General features: G+C 39.7%; 2 protein-coding genes across 2 annotated transcripts in view; both read right to left on the bottom strand.

The window, feature by feature from the left end:
• Positions 1 to 4857, bottom strand: part of cubn (cubilin (intrinsic factor-cobalamin receptor)) — a 125367-nt gene extending 120510 nt beyond the window's left edge. Inside the window, exons 1-2 of the mRNA XM_044176757.1 lie at positions 4662 to 4857; positions 3848 to 3977 (exon numbers count right to left, since the gene is read on the bottom strand). Of these exons, the coding sequence (XP_044032692.1) occupies positions 3848 to 3977; positions 4662 to 4783 (252 nt within the window). The 5' untranslated portion in view covers positions 4784 to 4857. The remainder of the gene's footprint in view (positions 1 to 3847; positions 3978 to 4661) is intronic.
• A 6348-nt stretch (positions 4858 to 11205) lies between these two features.
• The window catches only part of trdmt1 (tRNA aspartic acid methyltransferase 1), a 12178-nt gene continuing 10723 nt past the window's right edge, over positions 11206 to 12660 (bottom strand). Inside the window, exon 10 of the mRNA XM_044176756.1 lies at positions 11206 to 11580. Coding sequence (XP_044032691.1) covers positions 11480 to 11580 — 101 coding nt within the window. The 3' untranslated portion in view covers positions 11206 to 11479. The remainder of the gene's footprint in view (positions 11581 to 12660) is intronic.

Below are 12660 nucleotides of genomic sequence, written 5' to 3'. Positions count from 1 at the left end.
ACCAAGATGGTGAAAATGGTAAACATTGTACCTGCTAAACATCAGCAAATTAATATTGTCATTGTGAGTATGTTAGCATGCTGACGTTAGCATTTTGCGCATATGTAGAAGTTCACAGAACAGCCAACTTGCCTGTAGACTCTTCTGTAGAGTCTTGTTGACACATATTTCCACTTCAGCTGCACCATTTAAACTTTTATTCCTTCCTACTCACACTTTCTAAGCTCGTACCTCAAGTTATTCATCTCTAACTAATTATAGATCACCACAAGAGAAAACGTTCTTCCTGTCAGCAACTGTGAGGAATAGACACTGAATCTGAACTCGTCCGGTAACAGTGGTGGAAAGTAACAAATTTACTCAGGTTCTGTACTTAAGCATAATTCTGAGGTACTTGTACTTTACGTCAGTAATTCCATTTTATGCCACAAGTAAAAGCTCTAAGTACATCTTCCACCACCGTCTGGTGGTGACTTCGATGACTTGTTTAAGCTGTGTTATGTTACAGGTGCCGTGCTGCAGCGCCCATAAACAGCTATAAGTATCTTGACACACATGATGATGAGACGAAGAGAAGTGGCTTTCCTCACGTGTCATTAACGGTATAGGCCTACTGTATGCACAGTCCTTGTTCGCTACAGTTTTTACTATTAGGGCAAGCAGTCTTGCTCTGGAGAGACCACTGCTGGGTTTTAATATGCTGGAAGAAGTAATACAAGAACAACTAGAGACGCTGATCCCAACCCTCATCACTTTGCTCTGTAATGCCTTGTCAATACCAGCACAAAAGGCAGAGCTCTGAGTGAACTTCACCCAAAGCGACAATCCTACTGTGCGATGTGGGCACTAGCAGACAGTCGGGTATGACACTGTCATTCTAGCAAGTCAGGTAGCACAAGTCAAGTGTCTGTTTTCTCCAGATATGGAACTGTTTGTCTTCCTCTTTGAGCCTGACGATGACAGTGTGCAGATTACAGAACTGTAGTCTGTAGCTGGCCAGTGCTGCTTCATCATCTGCTGCCAGTCCATTTCCATGGCAAACTCTTGTTGACCTCAGCCATCTTAATGATGAACAACAGGCAAAAGTGAAAAAAAAAAGCTTTGAGAAGAAGCTGGAGCTTTCGCCCATGACAGCAGTGATATCAGATGCATACTGAGCCTGCAGATGTCAATCACTCTTAAGGATAATATCCCTCTACAGACAACTTACTCATCAGAGAAGTGAAGGAGTACATTCAGGAACAAATTCTGTCTGCTGTTCCAGTTGTCTCTGTCTGAAAGAAAGATGGCAGCCTGCGTCTGCTCACTGACAATCGCCCCCTGAATAAGAAAACCTGATCAACACCCGTGCCCTGGATACAAGACATGCTTTGTGATTATGGCTTATCCTGGACAAAGGAAAAGCCTAACATAAGGCTCTGTCACTGAGGGTTCTTGCCACTTCACTGCCTTCATAACTCTGTGGGGTGCTCTACGAAGGTGTTTGTATCCCGATTGCAGCATTTCAGCATGGAGGTGATGCTTGGACCCCTCAGAGATGTTTGCTGCCTCTCATAGCTTGATGACATGCTCTGCTATGGAAAAACATTTGATGAGCATGTGGAAATGACCACAGCTGCCTTCCCAAGAGCCTGTTAACTAGACATTGGAACATTAGGAACGTGCTCATGCTATAACCTGACACATCAGACCAGGGACAAACATATCCCAGTGTCAGCCTCAACCTGCCCTTCAGCTCCTTTGTCAGCACCACAATGGCAAATTGAGAGTCATTAGATACGGTTGACGCTGACATCAGAGTTCTTCACATTGAAATGGGCAGTGTGATTCTGAGTTACCTGTATTACACCCCACACTTCTATGGAGAGCCATTTCAATCAGAACCCCACCCAAACTGCACACCACCTATCATCCTGCGCCGCCACCCAGTGGACATTGCACACGACCCAGCTGGATAGCCTTTCTGTCTGCCTGAAAGGCTTTGAGTCCATACTGTCAGGAGGTTGTGGTGAATGAATGGGTCAAATGCAGGGTTTTCATCCAGAAGACCAAAGGTCACTTCCCATGTGTGGCTAATTTTGATAGTTGTGTTATTCTTAGACTTAGTTGACTTATTTTAGTTGTTTTTTTCAGTTTTCAGTTGCAGTTTGGTTAGGTTTAGGCAACAAAAATACTTACATTTACTAAAGTAAATATTTGAGGTACTTGAGTATTTCCATTTTATGCAACTTTATACTTGTACGCCACTACATTTCAGATGCAAATATTGTAGCCTACTCATTTATATGACAGCTTTAGTTACAGGTTACTTTTTAGATCACAATTTTTCATACCCTTAATGTCCAGTGAAAACCAAGTATCTCCAAATGTTTGATTGTGTGTGATTTTGAATGTTTGTGATAAACTGAAGGATGAAGTGTTTCCTTTATGGGTTGAGAAAACTCTCCTCCTGAAGCTGAATAAACTCTTTAACCCCCCCTCGGATCAGCTGGAAAACGCATCGTCACAGAGAAACACAGAAAACAGGCTGTTTTTCTGAGCTCAGGAAGACTTTTTCGAAATACGTGGTTGTCACAGGACAGCGACGCTACAAACATATGCTGATCTTATAGATCATGATGCATTGCTGTAGATGAAACTACCCAACAGTATAAAGTAGTTAAAATGAGCTCAACCTTAAACATCTGCAGCAGTAAAATGCAACACACACATTACCCAGCTGGGTGGGGCGTGCTGTCCAACTGGGTCGCTCTGCGATGTCCACTGTGTGGCGCAGTGATTTCATACCCCTTTTAGATATTCATCTAAAATGCAGCATGACCAGGGTCATGAATTTGAGAACTATTTTGCACATTACAACAAAAGTATTAAATGTATTTTATACATATAATTTAATTTAATTGTTTTTGTAGTCACCTAGCCATCAAAAGTCCTCCCATTGCATTCCTTTAAAAAAAGGAGACTTATACCCACAGAAGGTACACCCACCTGCCGCCCGATATTGCTTTGTTGTTATATTGTTCATAATTCTGTGATGTGATGAAATGTTTCATCACATCACAATAAATACTAACCGCTTCAAATAGGCTTGAGCACATCCACATCTGTGTACATTTTAGAATTATTCAGATAAAAGAAAAGCATACACAGGGCTTAATAAATGTGATTGTATGATTGTGTGTGGGACTGTTTGCTTTAATGCTGTACGGTTGTAATCATGGATCCACTGACTCTAATGCACCTGGGCCCTGATCTTTGGTCCTCTCCAAACTGCTGTGTCTGCTTCCTAACTTGTTAATCATTCATAGTCTCATATGAGCAGCAGCAGGCTTTCTGTTTGTGTAAAAGCTGATAAGAAGTTATAAAGAGACAGTTACATAGTACATCAGTGAATATTTTCTGGCTTGTTTGGATAAGCTAATTAGTTTGCTGTTGTGATGTTGGTGCCGTGCTGGGAGTACAACCAGCTCCCTTGTTTCAACAAATACAGCCAAACCTCATAGATTAGGTAGACGGTCACTTTACTGCATCAACATGAACCCTTCTATTTTGTTTTTATTTTCATTTTCACTCATTGTGAGGTTATTTTTGGGATGGTGGGATGGGAGAATGTTTGGAAAGACCAAACTTGCACAGTATATGCTTGTTGTAACCATGAAGTCAGTCACGAAATAGAAAAGTTGTATTTGCAGTGAATTTACAGTGTAAAATGTCACGTTTCTTGTTTTGCTTAAACTTGCATTTACTCACTGAATTTTCCACTGTGTGAAGAATTGTGTTTGATCGGATGAGCCACTGGACAATTTTAAATTACTGTTTGTTAGTAATGGAAAAAGTCTAAGCTTACCTGACTCAAAAGTTGGGTGAGGTCTTCATTATCCACTTTAACCCGGCCTGATGCTGACGTCTGGAAGCGGATCTCTTTATTGTCACCAGTTGTGAAGACAAGGTGACCGTTATCTGACAGCATACGAGGCCTACGGGGTCCAATCACCAAAATTCCATCAACAGATGTGCTGATCCCGCTATGAACCTCATAATATTCAAAGAATTTATAATTTTCCCTTTTGTCCCTGAAGGTCTATAATCAGTGGGAGCCCTGAAAAAAGGCCTGTTTAGAGGAATAAAAATCCAACAATAATCCAAGAATATATTTTTTTGTTCTACTGGAAGTTAGATCCTCTTGGGGCACCAAGGCAGAATTCAAACATATATATACCGTGTACACAGATAAAAATAAACCAAAAGCTAACATTGCACAGCATTCAATTTGACAGATAAGATGCTAATGGAAAATAAAGACTAATTGTGAAACTTTTGGCTTTTGACAGACCTTATTCTCTGCATTATTTGAACCCTAAAATGGAAAAACCATTGAAAAGCTAGTGAGGGACCTGGCTGAAATATCAGTATTACTCATTTTATCAGAATCAGAATCACAAATGCTATATTGATCCCCGAGGGGAAACTCTATAGCAAAAGAGTTTCCCCTCGGGGATCAAAAAAGTATTTGATTCTGTTTCTGATTTATATAAGCTGCATATCAACTGTTTATATATAACAAAGCAATATGTAAGATGACTAATACTGGTGGAGCCCATCATTTTTGATTCATCACGATATAAGACATCCCTGTTTGATCTCTACAAACACCAACTCACTGGTCGTTGCTGACGTTCCTCTTGTTTCGTCTTTGTGCTGTGTCCCTTGGCTCTCCTTGCAGTCCCACCAGAAGGAAAATGAGTATGAAGAATAGCCATGAGAGCCGCAGTGTCCCCGCCATAGAAAGGAGATGTGTTGCCTCAACACTCTAAACAACTTTACTGGGGTTTGACGTGCTGCAAACACTCTAATGCTCAGTGCCAAGACTTTGACCTGACAGAACAACCATAAAGAGCATCTCATTTTACCAAAGCTGGTTAACTTTATTATTGAGTAAGAATGTCCCTCACATGATTGTAGGAGATGAGTAACCTGCTTGGTGTGACTCTGTGTGCGTATGCTTTGTAGATGTCACAAGTAGGTCACCACTGTGCACACGAATATAAGCTCAAATTATCCTCATGAAAGATTTTAATAAAATCTTGCCTTCCGTGTCATCATGAGAATATTATGAATAATATTTATAATAGTCACATAATTAACTTTTTCAACGTTAACTGTAGGTGTAACTTTTTGAAACAATTTCTTCAATCAAAATTTTTGAATGAATCATTAATTTTTTTTATTAATTTTTCCTTTTTCGTGTTTGATAAAAAAGTCCCTCACCAAGAATGAAAATCAACAACAAACTTAGTAGAATGGTGCAGTCTTAGCCAAATGATTTGGACTAAACTGTGGGAACAATGTTCCTGGTGGTGGTACTGTAGCAACCATCTGAATTTAATCATTTAAAAACCCTCATCTGAATAAATACAATAATATCTTAATCATTTCTAACTAACATTTATTTTTACTGTTGTGTTATTTATTATTATTATTATTATTATTATTATTATCATTATTATTATATATTAATAAAAGCCCTATGTGTAGGATTTAAAATGTTCATACATTGGTAATTTAGAGTGGTTGTGTCACTATATATCACCCAGCGTGATATATAGCAAGTATCAGGCTTGTTCAGTTGTGCTCGTTCAGGCTTGACCGCTTGTAATCCAAGATAATTATCCTTACCAGTATTACACAATGTACAAAGTGCTTTACATGCACTCACAATGGATTTAACCATCTGCATATTATTTACCCAAATGGCATCTTCTAACACACACACACACATACACACACACACACACAGAAGTTAGTGATCTCCTGAAATCATGTGAGACAGCCAATAAAGTTAACAACTTTGCTAAGTTGGGATGTTTCTATGGTGGAAATACCATTCACTGTTACGAGTCCAGACCAGCCCTCACATTAGAGTGGCAGTGACCAGCCTGCATGGGATTCTGTAGTATTCTGATTGAGGCTGTCTTTTTCCTAAAGGCTTCCCCCACTTCCATCTTACCAGCATTTTAGCATCTGCTGATTCATCCAGTAAGTCTTACACTTGAAAAGTGGCAAATAAGGTAATCCTGTCACACCACTTACAGCATTTGCATCTCTCAAGAGTAATGCCACCATGCATTGTGCTACAAAAATAACAAAGCTAAATTGCACTGTATTTACACTGAAAATCATTTTAAGCTGGTTCAACTTAAAAGTTCCCCTGCTGCTTTAAAAATGTCAGCTAACTGAAGTCATATTGAATAATCAGCTCCAAATCATCTTATGAGTAAAATGTAAAAAATTTACAACTGAGTTAAGTTAACTTACCTTAAGAAAACAACTTCAATAAACATACAATATTAAAGTGGCAATAGACAAGTTTTTTGCTTTTACTTATCATTATGAGGTAAATGTTGATTGCACAAAGTAATGGCTATAGATTAGTGACACCATCCACGTTTAGATTGGTTCCCTATAAGCCTCACTTTCACCATGCTATTCTGTCTGCCACCGGGCAGGATTCTTTCCGGAAAAATTGAGGCTTGATTAACGGCACGAAGTGCATCAACCATTGCACAACCAAAAGAGGCAGAGGATAGGTTTTCCCCAGTAGCTATCGGTAGCCATCCCCAGGTAGTGGAAATGGGAACAAGCAGAGTCACTGTGGAAACTCTACCTGGCAAAAGAAAAAGAGCTCCGTTGACAGAGGAGGTACAACGAGAGTGAACCTCGGACAGGCATTCACTGGATGGAGAGAGCTCCGGGATTTGAGAGGGTTCCAAACTGACATTCAGTTGGCTTTCTCTCTACTAGATCAGTAAGCAACAAAACCTGCCTGCTTAATAATACTACTGAGTGTTTTACTCTGCCTTTATCATAGCACTGAGATCAGGGTTTCTTGTTCAAATTGGAATTCTTACAGTTGTTTCTTGCTCTGGACAGTAGCCAGGCTGCTAGCGGTAGCACCGGAGATGGTGATAACATATTTTCTGTCCGTTGATTTTCATATGAACAAGTAGATCGATCCAGTCAGGCTGACTGGAATATGTTATCACCGTCTCTGTTGCGCAGTTTCTTTCATTTTGTAAAAACATAAAATAACATGATACCAACCCAGTTTGCTTTTCTCAACACATACTAAAAAATTTCTATTGGCTTTCATGTCTCCATTATAGACTAAATGAATGAATCAACAGTTTTGTATTTTATTTATTTTATATTTTGTCATTCACTGTGGTATTTTATTTCTCTCTCTGTGAAGCACTTTGTACTTTGTTTTGATAAGTGCTCTATAAATAAAGTTTTATTATTATTGTACTCCACCCTCACGCCAACCCCTGCTGTAGTTAGTTGTTTGCGAGAAGAAATACTCAAACTATGTTATCACTCAATATAAAATTTTAACAATTTCACTCTTCAGTGAACATGCTTCTTTCTTTTCTCCTATTTCCAAAGTGCTGTTTCTTCATGGAAATTTGGAAGCAAATGCAATGCGTCCTAACATTGTTAGGAGCCGTTCAGATGTTGTGTCTTTTGTGCGCACAAATTCATTATCTTCAATAGAGACACGTGTCTATGGCAGGTGGAGTGCCACGAGTACCTACCGAAGGAGATTGTCGTGTGAGATTTACGTGAGAAGAGAGGATTTGTACCTGTGTGACTCAAACGTCGTTGAAAGACGTGACCACCTAAATGCGTCGCTGGTGTCACGTCGGATATATACATCGTCAGTGGTGGCCTGAAATGTCTTATTATACTATTACAACGTCAGCTTTCTAATAAACAAGTTTTGCTAGTGTAAAGGGTTAGAAAAATGTATATACAGGAAGTTTAAAAGAAAAAGAAAACGGCATGAAAAGTCATTGGGACTAGAGTACAGTTCATGGATAAAAAAAACAAGTTTAATGTGTTAACAAATAGACACCCATATATATTTTATTATATTGTGTCTCAAATAGTGATTAAACTTGTTACTGTGTCAGTGCGATATAAAAAAAGGGCACTAGATGGTGCATAGCGCTTGGGAGGAACCTAAAACCCTTAAGAGGCAAGCGCTGCAGAATAAATCCTGCAGTTGAACTGAACGCAAGCTAAAGTTTTCTGCCTCTTTGTTTCTACAAACAGTGCAGGGTTTAGGAACATACCCCTCCCTGACGCCCACCAGGGGCGGGCAACATTAGCATGGGCATTCAAACATGATTGCCCTACATGCAGCACATGCTGACGTAAGCGTGTTGTCTCATTTCTGGTCACCGGTGTTTGTGTGTTACTACTAGCGTATTTCTGCTGCTCTAGCTCATCACAGTTAACTATGTTCGATTCTTCATTATAGTGACTAACTATCTGCTATACATTTAAACTTACACTAGTTCTGCTCAAGCACTCTCTCCTTCTTGTAACGACTTTCTTGCTAATCCCACAGTTTACACGCTATTCAGTTTTACTAGCTACTGTTCTTTAGCTTAGCAGCTACCAATGGCTTCTCTCTCTTCCTCTCACTCTCCTGCGCTCTTTTGTTTGGTGTGTCAAATGTTTAGCTATTCGCCTAGTGAGAATGGTACATGTAATAAATGTAGTTTATTTGTAGCATTGGGGGCGAGGCTTAGTGAATTGGAATCAAATGTATTCCTGGGGCCAGAGCGGGCGATGTTGAATCCTATTTGAAACTGCTGGCTCAGGATAAACGTAAATACAGTAAGATTGTTATTCACGTCAGCGGTAACAACTTCCGATTACGCCAATCGGAGGTCACTAAAGTTAATGTTGAGTCGGTGTGTACATATGCAAAGAGAATGTCGGACTCCATAGTTTTGAGTGATGAGTCTGAGTACAGGGGTGTGGTGGGGAACTTTGTCTCATGTTGTGAGCAGAACCATCTGCAGCTCAATGCGACAAAGTCGAAGGAGCTGGTTGTGGATCTACGGAGGGCCAAGGCACCAGTGACCCCGGTTTCCATCCAGGGGGTCAGTGTGGACATTGTGGAGGATTACAAGTATCTGGGAGTACACATGGACAATAAACTGGACTGGGCTAAGAACGCTCAAGCTGTTTACAGGAAGGGCCAGAGCCTCTATGTTCTGAGGAGGCTGAGGTCCTTCAACATCTACCGGACAATGCTGAAGATGTTTTATGAGTCTGTGGTGGCCAGTGCTATCCTGTATGCTGTTGCATGCTGGGGCAGCAGGCTGAGGGTAGCGGACGCCAACAGGCTCAACAAACTGATTTTATCTGAATTCTCAGAGTTTTATCAAGTTTAGTCCTTAAAACAGATAAAGTAATTATTGTGGATGATTTCAATATTCATGTGCACGTTGAAAATGATAGCCTTAGTACTGCATTTATCTCATTATTAGATTGGATTGGCTTTTGTCAGAGTGTACACTCACTGTTTTAACCACACCCTCGACCTTGTTCTGGTATATGGCATTGAAATTGAACATTTATTAGTGTTTCCAAAGAATCCTTCTTTATTGGACCATTATTTAATAACTTTTGAAATGCTACTGCTGGACTACAGCCATTAGGCAAAAATTCTTACTCTAGATGTCTATCTGATAGTGCTGTGGCTAGATTCAAGGAAGCGATCCCATCTGCATTTAATTCAATGTTATGTCTCGATATAACAGAGGACTCCTATGCTAATTTCAGCCCCTCCCAAATTGACCATCTAGTTGATAGTGCTGCAGGCTCACTGCGAACGACACTCGATTCTATCGCTTCTCTAAAAAAGAAGATAATAAAACAAGAATCAGACAGAGTGTGACAGAGAATCCCAGCTCTATTGAGCCATGTATTCCTATAGCTCTCAGTAGTAATGACTTCATGAGTTTCTTTAATAATAAAATTTTAACTATTAGAGAAAAAATTCATCATGTCCTGCCTTCAACCGGTAACGATTTATCTTCAAACACAGGAACCTTAGAAACAACTGTAAAACCTGATATATATTTTGACTGCTTTGCTACTGTCAACCTTCTTCAACTAACTTCGACGAGTAATTCATCTAAGCCATCAACCTGTCTCAACCGCATCCCAACTAGGCTGCTTAAAGACATTTTACCCTTAGTTAGCACTTCTTTACTGGATATGATCAATATGTCTTTATTAACAGGCTATGTACCACAGTCCTTTAAAGTAGCTGTAATTAAACTGCTTCTTAAAAAGCCCACTCTTGATCCAGGGGTTTTAGCCAACTATAGACCTATTTCTAACCTTCCCTTTCTGTCTAAGATCCTTGAGAAAGCAGTCACCAATCAGCTGTGTGACTTTCTAAATAACAATAGTTTATTTGAGGATTTTCGGTCAGGATGTACAGTGCATCATAGCACAGAGACAGCACTGGTAAAAATTACAAATGACCTTTTAATTGCATTCGACTGTTATTATAGTTAGGGCTGGCTTGGGTGAGCCCTGAACCATCCTTTAGTTATGCTGCTATAGGCCTAGACTGCCGGAAGACTTCCCATGATGCACCTCTTTCCTCTCTCCTCTCCCTCTCTATCTGCATGCATTTTTATCCCATTACTGCATGTTACTAACTCGACATCTTCTCTCTCCCGCAGTTCTGTGCTTTCTCGTTTCTCTCCTCTCTCCTTCTGTCGCTTTCAGCAGGTATTTCTGCCTCCGGAGCTGCAGAGTCTGGATCTGTGATTGTGGGCCACCTGCTGCCCCCGTGTTCCTGCTCGACAACTGCTACTACAGTTGTTGTTATTAGTCTTATTACTCTCATTATTATTCCTATCACTATCATTCCTATTATTATTACTTTATTAATATTACCACTACATTATTATTATTTTAAAATTCTAGGTGTAATTTGCATAATTTGCCCTGTTAAAAGGGAAATATACACTTTCATTTCATAATGTTATCCTGTGTAGAGATGACACAAGTATAAGGAAAAAGACAAAGGTAAACCCAGATGCAGAATTAATGAATTAATGCAAATGCAAGATGCTCAGTTCCAATTATGAATGCAAAAACCTTTTCAGGCATGTGATTGGCAAAGGACAAAAAAAGCAGGAAATATAGAGCAAAGATGGCCGAGTTCGAAGATGGGTGTGGTTTGAGCAAGGGTGTCAAAAGTATGAGAGTAGAAAGTCATGTCATGTGTTCCATTGCACCATACATACCGATTTGGTGTCACGGCTGGTGTGATCCCATCGCAAGTTGGTAAAAAAAAACAACAAAAAAAAAAACACACAAAGCGCTTACAGGTTCTTTTTTAGGTTTTTATTTTGATTATTAAAAAATCTATTAATATACTCATAAAAAACAAACATATTCTAGGTCAGCCAGTTTAAGTGACATGTAAGACAGTAAGTAAGTTACACTGTTCAGTGGTGATGTCACTATAAAGCGTTTGACCAGTTAACATCCCCAACAAAAACTAGACTGTACATTTTCAAACACAGCCACTGGACAGAGAAGCACTGTAATACAATCCATAATGACACACGGGACGGTCTCCTCCTCCGGTGTGTCCCGAGTGCTAGCAGACCAGCAGCTGTAGGAGTCTGGCCACCACCACAACATTGAGACTGTTTCCTAGAACTCTGTACTGCTGCTTGGTAGGGATCTGCTCTGGAAAGGCTGCAAAATACATTAAAATAAAATTAAGAAAATGAGTAAACACTTGGGTACGTAATCCATCCAATAGTATAAAAAAAGCTCAATATCACATTGGATCTTAGTCTCCATCTACCAGTCAGGCTAATTACTTAAAAAGTAGGTTATTGGAGCATTTTTAAAAGTCCAATTGCTTTTGGAAACACTGAAGTGATCCGGTTTTAAACTCCTATCTTCTCTACTATGCTCAGTTTTTGAGAAGTGACACTGATGAACACACTAGAAAAAGGGCCCTGGAAGTCGATAAGTCAACCCATGCAATGACATGCTAAAGGCTGTACAATGTTAATTGTTTTTGCATTAATTTGAATGGCCAGGATAATTTTTATGTAGCAGTTATTAACAATAATTTACACACATTTAGAACATTTTACACAACAATACAACATAAAACAAACCTGAACACCAATATACTGTATGTCAAAACAGCCACAGTAATTACTCAAGCATGGAAATTGCAGGAGGATGAAGAGGGGCGTGGCAGTGCGTGCATGAGAGCAAGCGATGGGGCCCATGATCAGGATATAATAGCTCATATTGATGCAGTGGAGAGAATACAGCCATTTCATACAGGAGACAAGTGTATGACATGGATTTACCAATACTCATGCGAGTCAGCTGTCAGGTAAATCTCTGGTTGTTACTGTTAGCAGAGACTCCAGTCTACTGTGTAGTTTATATACTGTACATCACTGAAACACCTGGTAAGTATACAGAACTGCATTACATGATTATCAAATAAAGTTTTGGTTTCACGTCTCTCCTTCTGTCCATATACGCACACCCCCTCGCTCTTGCTCATGAACAAGAGCGCACTTTCTATTCCTCTTTCTCTCTCTCCTCGGGGGGTGGGCTAGATGACGTTTAAACATAAATATCATTAAATCAGTACGTTGCCAAACCTCCAAACCTCAGGGCAAACTAGTTACAACGAGCAATAACCACATCGCTATATATTAATGAAATGTGGCAAACTGCACAAATGGCCTATAAGTGATTACTGCACATATTATCATTACCTAACGTGGACAGTAACACTCCCAA

This window comes from Siniperca chuatsi, linkage group LG19 (genome assembly GCF_020085105.1).
Source record: "Siniperca chuatsi isolate FFG_IHB_CAS linkage group LG19, ASM2008510v1, whole genome shotgun sequence".
Taxonomy (NCBI): Eukaryota; Metazoa; Chordata; class Actinopteri; order Centrarchiformes; family Sinipercidae; genus Siniperca; species Siniperca chuatsi.
Note: the sequence above shows the minus strand (reverse complement) of the source record. Positions and strands in the feature narration are given on the sequence as shown.